This window comes from Lissotriton helveticus, chromosome 5_1 (genome assembly GCF_964261635.1).
Source record: "Lissotriton helveticus chromosome 5_1, aLisHel1.1, whole genome shotgun sequence".
Taxonomy (NCBI): Eukaryota; Metazoa; Chordata; class Amphibia; order Caudata; family Salamandridae; genus Lissotriton; species Lissotriton helveticus.
Window position 1 is genome coordinate 763,943,295 of NC_136065.1, and position 21,472 is coordinate 763,964,766.

The 21,472-nt window shown below is 47.6% G+C and overlaps 1 protein-coding gene across 1 annotated transcript in view; it reads left to right on the forward strand.

Annotated features, from left to right (window-relative positions):
- FAM241B (family with sequence similarity 241 member B) overlaps positions 1-21,223 on the forward strand; it is a 123,096-nt gene extending 101,873 nt beyond the window's left edge. The window contains exon 3 of the mRNA XM_078643240.1: positions 19,113-21,223. Within this exon, the coding sequence (XP_078499366.1) occupies positions 19,113-19,376 (264 nt within the window). The 3' untranslated portion in view covers positions 19,377-21,223. The remainder of the gene's footprint in view (positions 1-19,112) is intronic.
- Positions 21,224-21,472: the final 249 nt, after the last annotated feature.

Consider the following 21,472-nt stretch of genomic DNA (forward strand, 5'->3'; position numbering starts at 1 on the left):
CTTGGCGGGAGATGTCCAGAATGAGTCGCGCTGATGCGTTTTGGATGCGTTGGAGTTTTTTCTGTAATTTGGCTGTAATTCTGGCGTAGAGGGTGTTTCCGTAGTCTAGTCGACTCGTAACCAGAGCGTGGGTGACAGTCTTTCTAGTTTCGGCGGGGATCCAGTGGAAGATTTTTTTGAGCATACGAAGTACGTTGAAGCAGGAGGATGAGACGGCGTTGACTTGTTTGGTCATCGAGAGTGAGGAGTCTAGGATGAAGCCAAGGTTACGTGCGTGGTCTGTGGGTATGGGTGCTGAGCCCAGGTCCGTGGGCCACCATGAGTCGTCCCAGGCAGAGGGGGAAGATCCTAGGATGAGCACTTCCGTTTTGTCTGAGTTAAGTTTAAGGCGGCTGTTTTTCATCCATACGGCTACTTCTTTCATGCCTTCGTGAAGATTGGTTTTGGCGGTGTTGGGGTCTTTGGTGAGGGAAAGGATCAGCTGGGTGTCGTCAGCGTAGGAAATGATGTTAAGGTTGTGTTGACGCGCGATGGAAGCGAGTGGACTCATGTAAACGTTGAAGAGGGTGGGACTGAGTGATGAACCTTGTGGTACACCGCAGATGACTTCGGTGGAATCAGATTTGAATGGGGGAAGTCGGACTCTCTGAGTTCTCCCAACTAGGAACGAGATGATCCAGTCTAAGGCTTTTCCTTTTATGCCGATGTTGCTGAGGCGTTGTATGAGGGTGCTGTGACAGACAGTGTCGAAGGCGGCGGAGAGGTCGAGTAGAATGAGGGCCACTGTTTCTCCGTTGTCCAGTAGTGTTCGGATGTCGTCTGTTGCTGCGATGAGGGCGGTTTCGGTGCTGTGTTTGGCTCGGAAGCCGGACTGTGAGGGATCGAGGGAGTGTTTGGATTCGAGGAAGGCGGCGAGTTTGCTATTGACGGCTTTCTCAATGACTTTGGCCGGGAATGGGAGGAGGGAGATGGGGCGGTAGTTTTTAAGTTCAGAGGGGTCTGCTGTGGGTTTCTTCAGGAGGGCGCTGACTTCGGCATGTTTCCAGCTTTCTGGGAAGGTAGCAGAGATGAAGGAGGAGTTGATGACATCACGGAGATGGGGTGCGATGATGGAGTCTGCTTTGTTGAAGATGTGGTGGGGAAATGGGTCGGTTGGCGAGCCAGATTGGATGGAATTCATTAGGTGGATGGTGTCTTCAGTGGTGATTGAGTTCCAGGCGCTGAGGTTGTTAGAGGGCGGTTTAGGTTCTGCGGGGGGTGGAGAGGATTGTTCGTTGGAACTGTTTTCGAAGCTGTTTGTATGTCGGCGATTTTGTTGTAGAAGAAGGAGGATAACGAATCGCAGAGGTCTTGGGAGGGAGTGATGTCGTTTGAGGCTGCAGTGGGGTTGGTGAATTCTTTGACGATGTTGAATAGTTCCTTGCTGTTATGGGCGTTGTTGTCGAGTCGATTCTTGAATGCTGATGTCTTGGTGGATCGAATCAGCTGGTGGTGTTTACGGGTGGCTGCTTTGAAAGTGGTCATGTTGTCGGTGGTTGGGTTTTTTCTCCATGTTTTCTCGAGAGTACGGCATAGCTTTTTGGATTTCTTAAGGTCATCGTTGAACCAGGGGGCCTTTTTGCTGTCTTGTTTGGTGTGATGGTTTTTCAAGGGTGCTAATTCGTCAGCGCTGTGGGTGATCCATTGTTTGAATTTGATGGCAGCTTGGTTTGGGTCCGATAAGAGGGCGGGTGGGTTTTGGTTGAGTGATGTGAGGAGTTGGTCAGTGGTGATTTTGTTCCATTTTCTTAGGGGGATAGGTTGTGGGGGGTTGTGGGTCGAGGTGGTTTTGTAGTTAAAGTGAACACAACTGTGGTCAGTCCAATGGAGAGCTGTGGTACGATCGAAGGAGATGTGTTTGCTGGAGGTGAAGATTGGGTCGAGCGTATGTCCGGCTACATGGGTGGGGGTGTCAACAAGTTGTTTGAGACCGAGATTGGCCAGGTTGTCAAGAAGGGTGGTGGTGTTGCCGTCGTTTTTCTTTTCCAGGTGGAAGTTGAGGTCTCCTAGTAGAATGTAGTTCTCGGATGCGAGGGCATGTGGACTGATGAAGTCAGTGATGTTTTCGTTGAATTGTTTACGGGTTCCTGGAGGCCTGTAGATGAGGGTGCCTCTGAGTGTGGTCCTAGGGTCGGTGTGGACCTGGAAGTGGAGGTGTTCGGCGGTTGTAAGGTTATCGTCGGAGCTGGTTGTGATTTTGATGGTGTTCTTATGGACGATGGCGATGCCTCCTCCTGTTTGGACGGAGCGGTCTTTTCGGATGATCTTGTAATTGTCTGGGATGGCTATGGCGATGTCGGGTGTAGATGATGCGTTCATCCATGTTTCAGTGAGGAAGGCGACGTCCGGTGATGTAGTGTCGAGTAGATCCCAGAGTTCGGTGGCGTGTCTGTGGACCGAGCGGGTGTTCAGCAGGATGCACTTCAGGTGGTTTGGGTCGGAGCTGTGTTTAGGGTTAGTGGAAGTGGTATGGGTCTTGATGCTGGTAAATTTGCAGGAGTGGCAGGCGAAAGGACCGTGTGTACGTCCCGGGGGAAGCTTCGTAGCATTGAGGTGTGCGTCCGGGGTTAAGGGCTAGGAGGGTGGCGGTGTCATACGTTATGCGGGAGGAGTGCGGTTTGCGGGGGCCAGGGGGTCTGGCGCTGGGCGCAGTCCAGGCGCGGACGGGCGTAGACGGGCTTACCTTTGGCGCGCATGGGTCGCGATCGCTGCGCGTTAACGCTGCGCGCAGAAGCATCTGTCATATGACGAAGGGGGAGGGGCGAGGGAGGGTCAGCTGGGAGGCGGAAGCGTGGTGGGGGGCCGGGCAGGGAGGCACAACAACAAACAAGCAAACAAAATGGCTGCAAGCCAAACGCGAAAGAGGATCGGGGCACACAAAGTTACAAAAGCGACGGAAATGCTAGTGGCACCGGCAGAGTCAGGCGCGAGTTGAAGATACAGTTAAAATCACAGTTAAAAGCAATGCAGATCGTTTCAAAGCGCACTTATTAAATATAGCGCGAATATGCTAATATGCGGGGCGATCAGGCGCTGGGAGTATTGCTAGGAAATTACGAGCAGGCACACAGCAAGATCAGCACAATCGGAAGTAAAGCGCTACAATACCACACCACGAGCGCTGGGAGCAGAGAGGAGCGACCGTCGCTGAGGGGATCAGGATGGTCACAGCGTTTCAGATGGAGAGCGGAGCCACAACACTCTGTGGGAGGGAGGGTCAGCTGGGAGGCGGGAGCGTGGTGGGGGGCCGGGCAGGGAGGCACAACAACAAACAAGCAAACAAAATGGCTGCAAGCCAAACGCGAAAGAGGATCGGGGCACACAAAGTTACAAAAGCGACGGAAATGCTAGTGGCACCGGCAGAGTCAGGCGCGAGTTGAAGATACAGTTAAAATCACAGTTAAAAGCAATGCAGATCGTTTCAAAGCGCACTTATTAAATATAGCGCGAATATGTTAATATGCGGGGCGATCAGGCGCTGGGAGTATTGCTAGGAAATTACGAGCAGGCACACAGCAAGATCAGCACAATCGGAAGTAAAGCGCTACAATACCACACCACGAGCGCTGGGAGCAGAGAGGAGCGACCGTCGCTGAGGGGATCAGGATGGTAACCCATCAGTCACTATTTGACTGGATTCCTTAACCATATGTTTTGATGACTAGTGTGCCGTTTTCTAATTTATTCGGAATGTCTCTGAAGAAATTCACCTGGTTCAAACCTTGTTGAGCCTGTCATCCACCAATGTTGGTGAGGGCCTCCCACTTGATGCAGCCTCATTACCTTCTCCGGGGACCATTAAAGTGGCGCCATTCTACGGCACCGCAGATACACATCGGCAGCTCCAAACCCATTGTGATTCCTGACTTTGATATGTTATGGAGCCAGACCGGCATCGCACAACATCGCTTCTGCCGCTGGTCAGGCCCACACAGCCTGAATTGGAGATGAAGCCTTATTTTCCTAAAGGGCCAGCTGAGGAACATATTTGGAGGGGATCTGAGGATCCCCCTACCTACACTGACCCACTCCCTCCCCTGCAGAGTCCATGGCCGTTGACAGCTGGTACAAGGACTGGCTGATGCTAGTGGTCTGGACACCTCACCAGACACTGAACCTCTCTCTCCTTCCACAGTGGCTACAGAGGACGGGATTATTTTCGCAATTGTGGTGCAAAAGCCCTGCTCAGGTCTTTGACCTTACAGTGCCCACGGTTCTGGTCAAGACAAATGTCTTAATAGATTTGCTTCAGCCCAGCGTATCTTCTTCAGAGCTCTTATTCCCCTTTGATGAAACCAGCACTGATGTGCTCCTCTGTGCCTCAGTCAAGCCCTTTACAGGCATTCCTGTGCACAAGACCATTGCTCACTGACATCGCCCCACTCCTGAAGACCCAGCCTTCCTCTTCCTCAACCCACCCATGGGAACTTGGTGATCCAGGTCTAAACTTCCCAGATCAAACCTGGCGCGTTCCCTACCACACCACTGGATATGGAATCCAAGAGCCTTGATTCCTTCAAAGAAGAATTTCTCTTCCGCCTTCCTTGCACTGCAGTCTGTAAACACTGCATGCTTATTGGCCTATTATTCCTATGCTGTGTGGGATACGGTTGCGCAAGAGACCATAAATCTCCCAAGCTATTGCTGATGGGCGATATGCAGCGAAGATCACTATAAGCTGTGAGTTGTACACACAGCCTAATTGGGTAGAGCCATTGCTCTTCCAGTAGCTCTCCAACGTCACACCTGGTTGAGGAATAGCGCCTGTTCCGGGTTTGGAATAGCGCCTGTTCCGGGTTTGTCCAGTCATCCTTTATGGGCACGCCCTTCGGTGGGACTCACCTCTTTGGTGACAAGTCCGATTCGGTTTTGGAGAGATTGAAGGACAGTAGGGCAGCTGCTAGGTCGTTAGGGCTCTCTGGCCCAGCAACAGCTGCATCCGCTATTACGGTAGGGATAGTCAGCCCCATCCATTTACCCCTAGCCTCCACAGGGACAGTCCTTTTGTGGCCACAGATGCAGCTCCCACAAGCCTCGGTAGACCCAAAGCCAGAAGTCTGCCCTGTGGCATCTGCACAGTCAACGACTCTTTCAAATGACCTTGATCCAGCATGGGCATCTGGTTGGCATATACAACTCCATGTGCCTCAATGTCCGAAGACCACTATAGACAAGTGGGTGGTCAAGAATGTCCAACGTGGTTATGCCCTCACCTTCCAACAGTCTCCGATGACACTTCCTCCATCCCCAATTGGCTGGCAGAGGACCACCTTGTGCTCTTGCTGCAGGAAGTTCTGGCCCTTCTAGCCAAAGGAGCCATCGAGTGGGTGCCAGCATCAGAAGTAAGTTGTAGTTGCTATTCCTGCTACGTTCTGGTGCCAAAGAAGGATAGAGTCCTCTGTCCTGGCTTAGATCAGCACCCTTTCAATTACATCTTGAAAAAGGAAAAATTCAAGATACTCACCCTGGCTCGTCCCTGGAGACTGGATTGCAGCGTTGGACATGCAGGACGCCTATTTCCACATTCCCATCCTGTTTTCGCACAGGTGTTAACCTGTGGTTCACAATGGGTCACAGGCATCACCAGTGCCATTTGCTCCCTTTTGACCTTACCAGTGCCCCTTGGGTGTTCATGGAGATGATGGTGGTGGTCGCAGCAGTGGTTAAGGGCTCAAATCTTCCCCTACCTCAACGATTGACTGTTGAAGGCCAGCTCACCCCAGGCAGTCGTCTCCCATCTCCAGACTACGGCGGACCTCTTGAACTTGCTGGGGTTCACGATCAACATGCTGAAGTTACACCTGACTCACACTCTCTTTCAGTATACAGTGCAGTTTCCAGCTTATCTGCCTGAACAGTGAGTCTGGGATATTTGGGCTATGAAACTGATGTTTAGGCCTCTAGCCTGGATTTTGGTCTGACTGATTCTGAGGCTGCTGGGTCTCATTGCCTCCTGCATCCTGTTGGTGAAACATGCCCGTTGGCATATGCGGATTCTGCAGTGTGACTTGAAGCCCCAGTGGCCCCGGCATCAGGAAAATCTCTCTGACCTGGGCCAGATATTGGAAGGAACTTCAAAAGACCTACAGTGGTAGCTCACGTACCACAATTAGGTGAAGGCAGATCTCTCGCTCTCTCCTCCCCACCCAGAGCTCACAGTAGTGACAGATGCGTTATGTCTGTTTTGGGGCGGCAACCTGGGAGAGGTGGATATCAGGGGCCTATGGCCTCTGGCTAAGTCTCTGCTCTATATCAAGATGTTGGAACTTCTAGATATCCGACTAGCATTAAAAGCCTTTTTTCCTTCCAGCAAGGGAATGCTTTTTCAGTTAGTCGAGGGCAAAACACCATCACCTTGTGGTATTGCAACAAACTGGGCCGGATGGGGTCATGGACCCTGTGTCAGGAGGCTCTGCGCATGGCTTGAACGTCAGGGCATATTCCTAGTGGTTCAACATCTGACGGGCTCTCTGAACCACAGAACTGACATACTCAGCCATTGATGCCTAGCAATTCACGAATAGCGTCTCCATCCGGAGATCGTGTAAAGTCTCTTCTGATATTGGGGAGAGCCTTGGTTAGATATGTTCGCCACCGCCAAAAACGCACAATGAAGTTTTCAAGGCAACTCTCGTTCAGAGACACATTTCGCCTCAAGTGGAACTCAGGCCTCCTATACACCTTCCTGCCAATACCACTCTGTTCGGAGATCTCAAGAAGATCAAGAACTACCGGGCCCAAGTAATGCTTATGGCTCCGGACTGGGCACAGAGAGTATGGTAGCCCAAACTCCTGAGCATGAGCAGCTGTCCTCCAGTTGGGCTGCCTATTTGGGAGGATCTTCTGTCGCAGCAATAGGAAAAGGTACTGCACTCAAACCTGGCCACTTTGCACCTTCATGCAGTGAGTTTAAACGCCGACAGTTGTTGGTGTTCCATCTCCCTCCTGAAGTGTGTAATGTCATTCTAGTAACCAGGTTTTCCTCCACTAAAATGATTTACGCCTACTGATGGGACAGTTTGTGGGTTGGTGTGCATCTAAATTGATTGATCCTCTGTCTGCACCCTTGTCTGAAATTCTCTTGTCTCTGTCCTCAATGTCTGCCTTTCAGTGGTTTCCAGACCAGCCTTCCCTGTTTAAGCTACCTGTTGTGACTAGAGTTCTGAAATGTTTGCAGCATATGTTTCTTCCCATGCCCTTCATTATACTATAATGTGACTTGAATTTAGGTCTCATTTTCCTCATGTGTTTTTCTTTTGAGCCGATGCACCGCTCCTCTCAAAACTTTCTTCCTTGTGGTGAAAACATCTACCAGGGGGGTTAGCGAATTGCAGACTTTTTGCTAACCCTCCCTATACTTTTAAAAAAATATATACCTTTTTATTTTGCAATTATCACAAGCAATCAACACGTAGAAATAACCTAGATCAACCAAATCCGGGTTGCTGTGGCGTAGACAAATGTAGGGTGCTTAGAGTGACAGTTTGTAACAGTGATTGTATGGAATTCAGTTCCGTAGATGCTATGGTTCTGCCTGCGGGTCTATGTATGACCAGGTCTCTAAGTTACCCCTGCCCCCTAGAGACTCCCTTCAGCTTCCGGGTCAGCTCCCCTCCAAGAAGGGATCGATCCAAGTCACTCACATCCTTAATGTGGAGTCTTGTGAGTGTGAAATATGCCCGGAGCAGCAGTTTCAGCTGTATTAGCTGAAACCCCACCCAGATGGCAACCTTTCTGGACAGGCCACCCCCACTCATCATCCTTCACACTACCCAGGTCACCTTCCCATTTCTCCTGTAGCTTTTGCAGCGAGGCCTGACTATGGACAAGGATTGTAGAGCATGACTGGGATATAGCGGATCTATGAATTGAGGCACACAGCACCCGATATTCCTGTAGGCTATCGTTCTTGAAGTCCTGAGCGTGGATGATCTGTCGGAGTAGGATAGACCTAATCTGCAAACACAGCAGGAATTGTTCCCTTGGCATTTAAGTGGACACAAGTCTGCAAATGTCAACCACCCTATGTCTCCTTACAGATCCCCCACCTTGGAAATACCAATCATGTCCCATTGCTGGTAACCTGACACCCTATGTAACTCCACCAATGCCTTTCAGTCCTACAGCAGTGTCGAGTGTTAGTCGGCCTTCCCATCTTTCTTGTTGCATGTCTCCAAGTTAGAACTACCAAAGCTGTAGTCTCCGGGAAGGTGGTTGTTTTCCATGCTCTGTAGAGCCACTGTGTAAAGAAATGGGGGTCCAGCACCTGCCTGTCTGTCATCTTAGCTGGTTCACTGTGGTCCGCGAAGGATCAATCATTGATGATCAGCAGGAGAGCTGCCCAGTCATAGAATTGTCAATAAAGTCTACTGAGCAAGAAGTAAAATTATTTAATGGTCAAAAAGTCACGCATAACCAGTAGTTCCTTATTTCCTGTCTACACATGCATCCAGCAGTTGTTGACAACTCTTGTAGCCAACACGTGTTTTGCTGATACAGTAAAACCACCACCGACTTTGTCAGGGCTACAAACAAATTAAAACTACTCATGAACTCATAATCCCACTATTCTGTGAAAATCTGTCTCCAAATGTCTGGTGCTAGATTTCTTGGCGTAATCCCATATACCGAAGGATCGAAATAGATGAAAAACAATGCAACCTCAGGCAAGAGAACATAGTCAAAAGAAAAAGAGTTAAAAATTGCATTGTACATAACCAAAAGGGTGGAAGAATCTTTATAATCTTTATATGCAGATGACACCCAAATCATTCTCTCCCTATCCAACGAACCCAACACTGCCAGATGCAACTTTCGAGAAGGCATGGAAGCTGTCGCCAAATGGATTAAAAACTGGTGTCTACAACTAAACACCAACAAAACGGAAGTACTCATCATGGGCCCAAACCCAGATGCCTGGACCTACACCTGGCAGCCCCCGCCCTCGGAAGCCTGCCCACCCCCACTGACCACGTACGCAACCTGGGAATCATCCTGGACTCAGAGCTCAAAATGGACCGCCAGATCAGCTCACGTCTCGTCCTCATGCTTCCACACCCTCCGCCTCCTATGTAAGACCTTCAAATGAATCCCCCTCGAACACAAAAAGACTGTCTGTCACTTACGCCCTGGTCACCAGCAGGCTCGACTACGGCAACACACTCTGCCGGAATAAACAAAAAACTCACCCGCAAGCTACAGAACATCCAAAACGCCGCTGCAAGACTGGTCCTCAACCTGCCAAGACACTGCCACATCTCCCAGCACCTGCGCACACTCCACTGCCCCCCCCCCCCCCATCGAAACTAGAGTCACCTTCAAGATGCTAACCCACGCTCACAAGGCCCTTCACGACACCGGACCAGCATTCTTGAACAGCCGACTCATATTTCATGCACCCCAAAGGACTTTACAATCAGCCCTGCTCTCCTACGCCATAGTCCCCTGCACCAGAAAGACCAGATTGGGAGGCTACTCCTTCTCCTTCCATGCGGCCAGAGCCTGGAACGACCTTCCGCTCCACCTCAGACAGAGAACATCGCTCCCCATCTTTGCAAGAAACCTCAAAACCTGGCTCTTCGACAGACTTCCTCCTTGATGGACTGGAACCTGTGAACCTCACCCCCCAGCGCCTTGAGACCCTTACGGGTGGAGTAGTTGTGCTTAACAAACACCTGATTTGATTTTTATAATCCAACCGTATGACCCTTTATTTAGTAACTGCAACCCAATGGCTGCAAACAAAACACCCATGTGAATTGAAGAAATCTCTCAAAACCAAAGTCCAAAGATTAAAGTGCGAGTGCTAGTCGAGCTGAGAGAAAAGACAAAACCATTAGGTAGAGTACTATCCTATCTTTATCACTTACCCAAAATTATAACCTTGTTTCTACATTGACAGCTAGTATCTGTGATAACGCATGCATTACAATTTTAATCTGAAACAAAAGCAAAGCTTATTTTCTAACTCACAAATTGTGTTTCATATTTACACAATTCTTTATCTCCGAGGATCACAAATCTTACCAAATCAAAGTTCTGAAGCAGAATGCAGAATGTGTTTATGTAGATACGGTGCATGAAGGACTAATTATCTGTAAAAATTAGGCAAAGGCACCATAAATTGAATATTTATCCAAGAAATGTTCCTCTTGAAATATAGTAAAACAAATGCAGATGATGTCAGGTAAAAGCATTTCCAACTAAATTAAAGTAACACAAACCTATAGCATTATATCGTTATAAGTATAGTATACGCCATCATATCATAAGCATAGATCACCGATGCGCAGTTAAATAAACATGTTCCACTCGAACAATGTACAAAACAAGTGTCCTGAAACATGACAAATTATTTTGTATCGCTGTCTCTGTTACCCCTAATGCAAGTAAACTACACAATCACTCATTACTAACAAATCGTAAAGTGTTACACCCCTTGGTAATAGTTAAAAACTCCACATGCCCAAAATACAAAACACATATCTATATGTCTGCAGCTAGTACTCTCTAGCAGATGAACAAATTACTTAACTTCATGTAATCCAGCATCCTGCCGGAGCAGGATTTTCAAGAGGGCCGCCATGAGGTACCTGGATGATGGCAAGGGTGTCAGTCCAGCAGCGCGTGGGAGGACGTGACCGCCTCATTTATAGAAACACTCTGGGAGTGAGGAAGACGCGGAACACGAAGGAGGAGAGACTAATTCAGTGGAGGGCACATCAGAGAACAACGCATATAAGGATCCTGCGAAGGAATCGCCTGGCGGTAGCAGCGTTGGAAAGGAACGACCTGAACTAGAAGCCACACTCAACATCAAGGAGATCGGGGAGAGACCGCCCAGAGGCACTGCCATCCAGTCCAGCTGTCCTGAGGGGAATGCGGATGCTGTGACCCCCTCTGCCACGACCCTGGAGGGCTGTGACCTCAGGCAAGTGTAATTTCTGCATTACTTCTCTATATGGAGGTGGTGGGGAGAGTAAGAGACACACCCACTCACTTTTCGATAAGAGCACAGAGCAGGGGCTGCCTAAGTGAAGGTAAACCTGGAAGTCTTATCTCATCATCCTTACAATGTTACATTTTTTTTCTTATTTTGAGGGAAAACCCTGGCTGGCCTTTGGGACCTGGCAAGAGAGCAAGCTTGTGCAGTACCCCAGGAAAGAGAAGACCAGGCAGAGGACAACCCATAGAGACTGTGGATATTACAGTTACCTGCCCTTGCCCCTTTCCTTTTTTCTGACTGATTTGAGTTGCCAGTTTTGTGTATAAAACCCTGTGAGGACAGCGAAGACAGTGGCGCTTCCTACTAATAAAAAGAGACGCCTGACAGATCCCTCAGCCTCTGTCTCTATTTTGTCCTGACTGTCCCCACTTCAGTAATGCCTTTTCTGGTAGGCACTCTATCTAGCTGCAGATTGCTTACTGACCCTCTGATTCTCCCCACTCTGCAAACTGTGTTATCATATATAGAGATAATTCAGGACCTTACTTTAGGCTCCCTAGTCATGCCTTCTCATCTTGGCTATGTGCTTGTGGTCAGAAAAACAGTCCAGAACTGAGGTAAGTGTTCTGTGTGGGTACAGGGAACGACACTTCCGGCACGGATGACCCTAACCATGCAATGCAGAGCCAAACAACGCAACCTTCCAGCACACACAGGGATTGCTAAAAAATGTTGGTAACCAATCTGGCGCCTGGGTAATATTTTAAGGTAAGGAATCTTCGGCTAGACAGACCCCCTCCCAGATAAGGCATTACCGAAGGGAAGGAAGTTGATCATTAGGGCCTATTCTTTAAACAATGATTGGCTGTCGGACTTTAGACTTTTATGTGATAGTGAAATTCCTGGCAGATGGCTACAAATTACATTACAGTTTCCGTTTTGTGGACTGAATATGAATGTGGGAGGAGCAGAAGTCGAGATTTTGGCTCACATCATGTTCCATTAATCGCCAGTCTTTATTCGGCTTGAAGAAAAAGAGCCATAAAAGCACAATTTATGTATATGCAATACAATTGGCATTAAAACAACCTTTTGACTACAATTAAAACTCCTAAGAACAGTGTCACTTTAGTTACACGTAAGTCCGCAAGCAGAATAAAACATAATAGTGCTGTTACAAGTGTCCTGAGAGGAATATCAAACATACAGTTCATCATTAACAAAAGCCTAAAAGACTATATAACTCCAGCATCTAGAGCATGTTAGTTTTGTTGCTGGAGTTTCTAAGCCATGGATTTAACTTGTGGATTTTATTCTGGTTAATACCTGGGAATTCTGCCGGGAATGCAGATTGACTCCTTAGTGGACATAAGACCACCGTATTGTTAGCGCATACTGTTCCCGCTGTCTTTACATGCTGCTAATTGGATAGAGCTCGCTAACCTGAGTCAACAATGTTTTCCTAACTAGGGGCTAAATTATATCTTTGTTAAATCGATGATGGACTGTGCGCATGACTTAAAGATGATTCTTGTCAGAAAGCTTAGTACTTGCTTTCAAAGTGTATAGTGAAAAGCATTAGTGCAGTCCCATTCTATGCCATTCTTTTCCATTTTTCACTGTTACATCAACTAATATCTCAATCAAATACCCGATCTATAAGTTTGTTGAAGCAAAAGTAGACCATGTCAGGCGTGTTTTCACAAGCAACTGTTTTGGGCACCTTTTTGAGTATCCTCTCGAGTAATTGGATGTACGCTCATTTATGTGGTGCATAGATCTGGACTTTGGCTGACCATACACTCCCACATTCCTACCAGTGGATTCTTCATAGGACTTAATCATATTGCTCTTCTGTGCCAGCCAAGCACTTATAGATCTAAGAGTATAACAGTCCAGTATATTCAGATCCTCTTTGTTAGTTGCTGTCCTTATAATTCCAACTTTGTAGCCAGTAGTTGTAATATTGGCCATTGCATCCAGTGATTGAGGCCATATTGTGCACCTGGTTGGCTTTGCAGTGTTTAAATCAATGGTGAGCATTCTCTGTTAGACTGACGTCCATTGACGGTCTCCATCATGACCACCTAATCATGGTTTTAATTTGATCCGTAGTCTGATGTCCAGGGGTTAAGCCTATACTGTACACCACACTTCTGTCCAGTGGTTTAACCGATAGTGTACACCTCACTGGTATTCAGTGATTCTCTCTGTAAGGTGCACCTGACCAGATGTTCACCATTGTATTCAGTGGTTCAGACCAGTCGGCATCTCACTGATGTTACAGTGGGGATGGGATTTGTCCTGAGCAAATCATTGGTGCAAACTCAAGTACAAGCTGCACTCGATCGTATGGACTTTTGCGGGGATTCTGCACCTATATAGAACTATGCGCAGGAAAACAAGAGCTCAGTGTATAGGGCTGTACCAAGCTACCACCTTAGTACCCAAAATCCCCAAACCAACTATCTATAGTGTCTAATTTGTTCTCCTCCAAAATCACAAAGCTACAAATGATTAGACAACCCAGAACAAAACACTCCCGACTCTCCCAAGAATTGCGGTAACAAGATCTAGCCTTTTGCTCGCTCACTCGTACTTATCCACAGTAAGAATTGGCAGAGTCACTGTAATAGTTCAAAAGGTTTATTTTAACTATTGTGCTCTATAATACAGTATACGGGCCACTACTAGCAACAAAATGCATAAACTCAGAACAATTAGCATTGTTACAATTCCATAGAGTACGAAGGGGGATGTCATTATATATTGACAGTGGAAAAGGGACTATATGGCCTAACCACCCTACCCTTGACTGGAAGAAGTTTCTTATATAAAAGATCTCTGGGCTTTGTCAGCAGACCCCATACCTTAAAGCCTCGATGTAAGGTTTCAAACATAGGAACAGCATAGCTCTTCTCCATGGAAAGGGCGCTCTCCAATTGTGTGGTAAAACAACATGCATCCCGGTAATATCAAAGTACATGTCTCCAGCAGCGCAGCTGTGTTTGGCATGTTTTGCCTAGGTGCTAGGGACTTCCACAATAGAATAACAAGGGGCATTGTTTATTGACCTTACACATTGTGTTCGGGTTAAACTCCAGGAACTTAGCAGAGAACGTGAAAAGTAGACAGTTCTCATGTAAAAGGCATAAACAGAGTCTTGCAAAAATAAAGTCATATAGTAACGTGCGCAAAAGCAGCATCATGGCAGCAAACCCTCTTACCGCACTTAAAAGGATAAACGCACCGCCGCTTTGGCGGGTCCGGGCTCCGAGGGTGGTTCAGCTCATCTGCATCGGGCGCCATCTTGGATTGGGGCTTTGGCGCTTTTGGCGAGCGCCATCTTGGAGCGTACTGACGCTCGCTCGGGTCCAGGGGACACCTATTTAAAGTCGTCCTCTCCGCGCAGCGGGAACGCGCAGTGGAACGCCGTCGCTTAGCCGGAGTCGTGCCTGAGTCCTGCCCGTCTGCGCCCGTCTGCGCCCGTCCGCGCTAAGGACGCGCAGGACTCTGGCTAGGCTCCGTTAGTGCGGTGTGTGGTCTGCCTTTCTCAGCTATGTTGGTGTATTCCAGTGAAATTTTGCGGGACCTGGGACGACGGACTGTAAGTTGCAGTCTTCCCCCTATACATCCTTTAGCTGGCCCCCACCTTTGTGCCGGCTGTCGGTCGACTTTGGATCGTCCCACCTCCACTTTATTCACTCACCCGGTGGCGGATCTACGTAGCAACCATCCTGAGCATGCCCTCCGCATCTTCAGTCTCAATGCCAGGTCTCTGGTGCTTCATTATCAGGCCGTGTATGACCTGTTACAGGAAGAAGCCCCGGACATCGTGGCCATCACTGAGACGTGGCTGAAGGATGACGATGCGGCCATTATCAATCTGGCATTCCCCTCTGACTTTACGGTCTTTACCCTTAATCGATCTACTAGAGGAGGGGGTATTGCTCTTGCTATTCGATCCAGCTTCACCTGCAGCTGGTCGGCCCTGACCATCGCGGGGTGTGAAAGTGCGGTGTTCAAGATTCTTGTCACCCCACATTTCTCACTCTCGGGGATGGTGGTTTATCGTCCCCCAGGGAGCGAAGTGGCGTTTAGAGCTGCCTTCCCTGATGTGGTTAGCTCCTTGGTGGTAGGCTGTCCCAATTTTTCTATCTTGGGGGACCTTAACCTGCACTTCGATAAACCTAACATCCCTTCGGTCAGTGGCATTCTTGCGGATTTGGAGGCCCTTCAGCTGGCGCAATTGGTTCAACAGTCCACTCACACCGGTGGCCATACGTTAGATCCTTTCTTTACCAACTTGGCAGATGCTTCTGTCACTGCCGTCTCACCCCTTGGCTGGACAGACCACTCTTTGGTTGCCATCAGTACCCCCTTGCCGGGAAGGATTATTATCCCCCCTGCAAAACTGGTCGTAAGGCGGCATTGGAGTAAATTACGGCTGGAGGACTTTCATCGTGTCCTCGCTGCAGAGCCATTAGATCCTTTTGTAACTGTTGATACAGGTTACGATGGGTTCTGCGCTTGGATCTCCAAGGCGCTTGACGCCCTTATTCCTTTTACCGCCTGTAAGATCAGTTCTAGGGACTCTAGTCCGTGGTACGACGGCGCCTTACGTGCACTCAAGGGCAACTGTAGGCGAGCAGAGAGGGCTTGGCGGAAGGCGTACGATATGGGGAAAAAAGCTATTTATCTCGCCTCCGTCAAATCTTACCACCGGGCTGTTTGCCGAGCTCGGGCAATTTACTATACTGCCGAAGTTGGCAACAGCTCCAACCCCTCTAAAACCATCTTTAAACTGATGAAGGATCTCTTAGCTAAACGACCCGGTGCTCCGACGACTGGCTCCACCGCTCACTGTGAGGCCCTTGCTGTGTTCTTTCAGGATAAGGTCCAAAACATCTATAAGACCTTTCCATCTACAGGGCCTCCAGTGGAGTCTCCGACCAACACCTATGGAGATATCGTTTTGCACGCACTGCCCCCGTTGACATCTGAAGGGTTTGACATCTTGGCGAAGCAGGTCAAATCTGGGTCCCCCGCTGACCCGCTTAGTTCGACTCTTTTTAGAGATCAGTCGTTCGTGGGACGGACCGTTGTACACTCCTTGATCAACATCTCGCTGGAGTCTGGCACGGTTCCCCTTAGCTGGAAGCGGGCGGTGGTCTCTCCCATCTTAAAGAAACCCTCATTGGACCCAGATAAGCCTGAAAATTATCGGCCTATCTCTCTGCTCCCTTGGCCTACCAAAGTGTTGGAGGCCCATGTCAACAAAGTTCTTTCGGCCCACCTTATCCAGGCTAACATCTTGGACCCCACCCAGAACGGCTTCCGTGCTGGTCACAGCACGGAGACCGCCCTTCTCTCCATGGCGGAACATCTTCGCACAGTGATGGATGCGGGACAGACAGCGGCGCTCGTTTTATTAGACCTGAGCGCCGCGTTTGACACTGTTTCCCATCCCATCCTGTTGCATCGCCTGGAGGAGATTGGGCTGGGTGGCACTGCCCTCCAGTGGTTTCGCTCCTTCCTGGACGATCGTTTCTTTAGCGTTGCCCTGCCACCGTTCCAGTCCCAATTCCATCCTCTGAAACAGGGGGTCCCGCAAGGCTCCTCGCTGAGTCCCACGCTGTTTAATCTATACGTGAGACCGCTGGCTGAGGTCGTCAAGCAATGGGACATGACCATGGTCTCATATGCTGACGACACTCAGCTAGCGGTTACGATCAGCGGGGATGCGGACCGGGATGCCCCCAGGTTTCAGAGTGGACTTAGGGCGGTGGCAAGCTGGATGAAGAACAACTGTCTCCAGCTCAACGCGAAGAAAACAGAGATCATGATCGTCGGTACGAGGGCGGATCTGTGGGGGGACAGGTGGTGGCCTGCTGAACTGGGGCCGGTCCCCTGTCCGGTCACTGAACTAAAGAACTTGGGAGTATGGATGGACCCTGCTCTCAGTTTTGTGGGCCACTCGAAGAAAATCGCGGCCTGCTGTTTTGGCATCTTGCGGTCGTTGCGTCCCATTCTGAAGTTCTTTGACCATGGTACCAGGCAGCTGATAGTCCAGGCTACTGTGTTATCCCGCCTGGACTATGCAAGCTCTCTCCTGGTAGGGACCAATGTGGCTGAGATTACCCGCCTTCAACGCGTGCAGTACGCCGCGGCGAGAGCCATTGTTGGTTTACCTCGAACGAGCTCCGTCTCTGGCACACTGAGATCGTTGCACTGGCTGCCTATCAAGTCACGAATCCAGTTTAAAGTGCTGTGTCTGGCGTTCAAGATCTTGAGGGGAGGGGGTCCGCAAATCCTTGCGGATCTTCTGTCTTGGTATGTTCCTACCCGCTCTTTGAGATCTGCGGGCCAAGCTCTTGCCGTGATCCCTCGATACAGGCTGTGTCGGGTTGGTGGCCGATCCTTCCGGGTCAGGGCAGCCGAGCTTTGGAATTCCCTCCCAGTTGAATTGCGGTTATTAGACGATCTGTTAGTGTTTCGCAAAGCTTTGAAAACCTTTCTCTTTTAATAAACTTCCTTGGTTTTATCTGTTGTGTTCCCTGGAGGTGTTGCACATTTCCTGCCATGCGCCAGGACGCCCCTTAGCTGGGGCAGCTGTGCGCAATACAAATATGTGTAACATAACATAACATAACAAAGCTCATGCTAATTTAGCAATGTCGACAGTGACCCTAATGGTCATATAACAGGACCTTGTAGTCCAGTTCAACAATACATCCTTTGCAGTGAAGCACATTAGACCCCATAAAGGTGATCGAGCGTACTAGATTTGCACACCATGAAGGTTTATTAGCAGATTAGCAAATATACAAACTCAAATAATTGTAATGTGTCATAAAATATTTACAATGAAAATTACATGGGTCCGTATAATTCAAAGCAATTCAAAATAGCACATACATAAGCAAACTATTTAAAGTTGTCCTATGCAAATCAAGCAAATTTCAGTTTCCCCTGAAGGTAAATTCCCTAACATACTGGGCTGAAAGTAAATCAGGAAATTTGTGAGAGAAGCCAAGCAGAAGGGGTCGTCAGCATATAAAGCCTCTAAAAGGCAGAATCGATAAAGATTCAGACAGATAAATGAGAATGAAATTGATCAGGAATCTATCTCTGAGCAGGAGCAAAGATAAGTGACTAGTCTTGAGAGATTGGAAAGTGACTTCTAAATCTAACTTGCTTAGCCACTCACAAATTAAAAGCAATTCTCGACAAGTTGCAAGCCCTACCCACGGTTCCCAGGGAGAGGAAACCAATCGGGAGTGAACAATTCACAGTATTTCAGTGGGGTGGTGGGGGAGGGGGCAAGTAGACAGCCCTCTTCATTATTCTGCTTCAGTGAAACACATATTCATAAACAATTCTCACAGAAACCAAAAAATTGGGTTATAATGTAATTAACTCAAGCTTTTGAAGGTTAGCTCTTGAAACGGGAGCGAGATAGAAAACACAGCTGCCAATGGTACATTTTCATGTTCGCATTAGTCGTTGAAACTGAGGCCTACCTACAGTGATTATGGATGACTTTATGTGAAAATCACACTTTACATATGTGTATAATGTGAAGATTAGTATATATGTTATGCAAAACGAAAAATAGTAACAGAGCTTCACCAATATCCAGAGGTTTAGTCCAGAATGCGGACCTAACGTGTATTTTCATTAGAAACCTTAGAGTATGGAATATACCCCATTTGCACTCAATAACCAACCTTCTTGCATCAGTTGCTTGCTATTTGGATGACTTATGTTGCTTGCCTGCTCTGGTCCTGTGGTTTGAAGAACTGTTATTCTACTAATGTAATTTAGCTGTATTTAAAACCTGTTTCAATCTTGACCTTCTTGCTGTTATTTATTTTTTGCTCCTTAATGACCTCTGCGTTTTTGGTGGCATCAGTGTTGCTTTACCATAGTACAGCTGCACCTTTTTTGTGCACCGTCGCATGTTGTTGCATCCTCGCAAGAGCGTTCTACCACTATTTTTAATTTTGTATTTCACTGAGTCTCAAATGACTACTAAATATTACTATTTACTTTTTTCTTTAATTTGCATGGCTATGTACAAAAATGATATTCATATTGGTGACTATGCTTATTTTTAAACTCCTAGGGCTTTTTCAATGCTGCCCAGAACCCCGGCCCTCCTCCCCCACAGCAGCAGCATGCGGGTGGCGCGAGGCCTGATGGGCGCTCCCCTTTTTCGGATATCAACCAGCAGCTGGTCACTATGGGATTTCCCCGCTGGAACCTCGGCAACCAGGTGGTAGAGCCAGTGATGTCCATCGTCCTTCTCTTCCTCATCATGATGTTGGGTGTGCGGGGCCTACTACTAGTGGGCTTCATCTATGTAGTCTCGCACCTCAGTCAGCGGTAACAGGCCTCTTCCTGTGGGGACACTGATTGGTCTGATATCTCTGTAGGCATGACTGTGCTACAATGTATGTGTGCACCTGCTGAAACCACACATTGTTTTCAGTATGTGTGTGTGTGCTTTGTTTGGGAGGGGATTTACAGGATGATTGTGTATTCTTTTTACATGACTGTAAATGCAAAAACCTGATTGGCTATATTTAGGACTTAATGACAGGTGGATTAGCACTCATTTTAAAATCATGGTAGCTAGACTCATGGGACCAGAATTGGATAGCATGTACAAAACAGTAAATAGGTCGCACATATCCCACCTTGTTATATGTCTATCAAATTATCTGATTCCCACAGCACGTACCATTTTGCACACCAATTCCAAGTGCCTTCGTGGATGCAGGATGTTTGAACTATACAATTTTGACCCTGTTTCATTACCAGTTACACCTTTTGAACAATTCACTCCTAGCCTTGTCCTTAGAGGAAAAACACTGTCTGCACCTGGTTGATGACCAATGTGAAATCCCTCACTGTGCATGTTGTGCTCCATGGGGCAGTTACACAATACGATTTGGGACCTGTCTTGGCAATGCTGTTGGTGAGGTCTCGATTTCTGCCCAACCGCGTTGTACTGGGTTTAATTACACGGACAATGTTATTTTTCCAGAGCTCCCACGTGAGTAATACATTCACACCCACAACAAACTGAAAAAAAGGACCAACCTGGGGACCAGTGTCGTCTTTGGTTTTGGCTAAGCTGTTATATAGAGCTTCCTTTCGTAACTTTGAGGCATTTTACAGAAGATATTCATGAAGGCAAAGGTTGAGATACTTAAGTTCAAATCATTATATTTATCAATTCATATTCATGATTTATATTGAAATTGAGTTTTGTGATAACATAAGGAATCCGCAATAAAAATCCCAAATTTGGAAAACAGTCAGGTGCAAGCCCCTAGAGTAAGCTTTGGAGTACCTGGGAATTAGTGAATGCTGCATATTGTTGCTTTGCCTTGAACCTGCGTAGTTTCTGTAAATTTGAAATAGAATTCTGTAACAGAGGTGTGATGTGTTTATGCTTAACTGTATGCAAATAAGGTGTTTAACCTGAATAATTCAGGTCAATGACAAGCTGGCCTTGCTTTAAAGATGTACGAGCTAATGGACCTAATTGATGAAGTCTAGCAGTGGCATCCGCTGAAAAGCTAGAACAGCCATATCATTGCTCAAACCTTTGATATTTTAAGAAGTGATGGAAATCCGTGAATGCATCCCGACCTTCACTCGTTAGGCGAAGTGGAATGCTCAAGACAAATATATTTTTCCAAAAATCCGGCGCACGGCAACTTTTCAGAAAGATGCAGAAAGTCAGCAGGGAGCAAGTTGGTCTTTGCTTTATACCTCAGAGCTTCAAGTGGATGAAAGTATGGTGGAGTGTCCGCTTCCGGATCTGCTAAAGTAATCTTGACGAACAGAGATCGGCATACGCTGAAAAGCCTGCTTTCCCAACAAACGAATCTCTTACCTAATTCATGTTGTTGCTTTCCACAAAAAGTGTCCTCTGTATGCCTTCAGTGCCAAATACCTTATTTAGGGGGATTCTGTTTGCTATTTTTAATTGCCTTCTTATTCTCTGAACAGTTATTGTGAAATTAACTCTTAGAATCTTTTTTTGTCAAAGTTGTTATTGGACAGTCATGAAAGAATTTGACGCCAGCCTTGCAGTGACTTGAAGTGCACCTGTCGCCAGTCTGTCAGTGGCGATTAGTCCAGGCCTGAAAAAACACAAACATGTTTTTATGGCTCTAATTCTGGAAACAAGGAACAATAAAGAATCACGTTGTTTGATAGCCACAATTGTCCATGGTTCAGTGTTTACCCACCCTTTTAATGAAAACATGCCACATTCTTCTAGTGTATAAAGAAAGTTGTGAACATATTTGCTCTTTGTTTTTCATCAATAATGGGTGCTAGAGCTGCTACTCGGACAATAGACATTTTGGGAACTGTTGTCATTTTCTTCAGTACACTGTTTAGAAAGTAGTGCCCATGGGATCAGGTACTTGCCCTAGCTTACACTAGCTAAAGTCTGATGCCAATGCT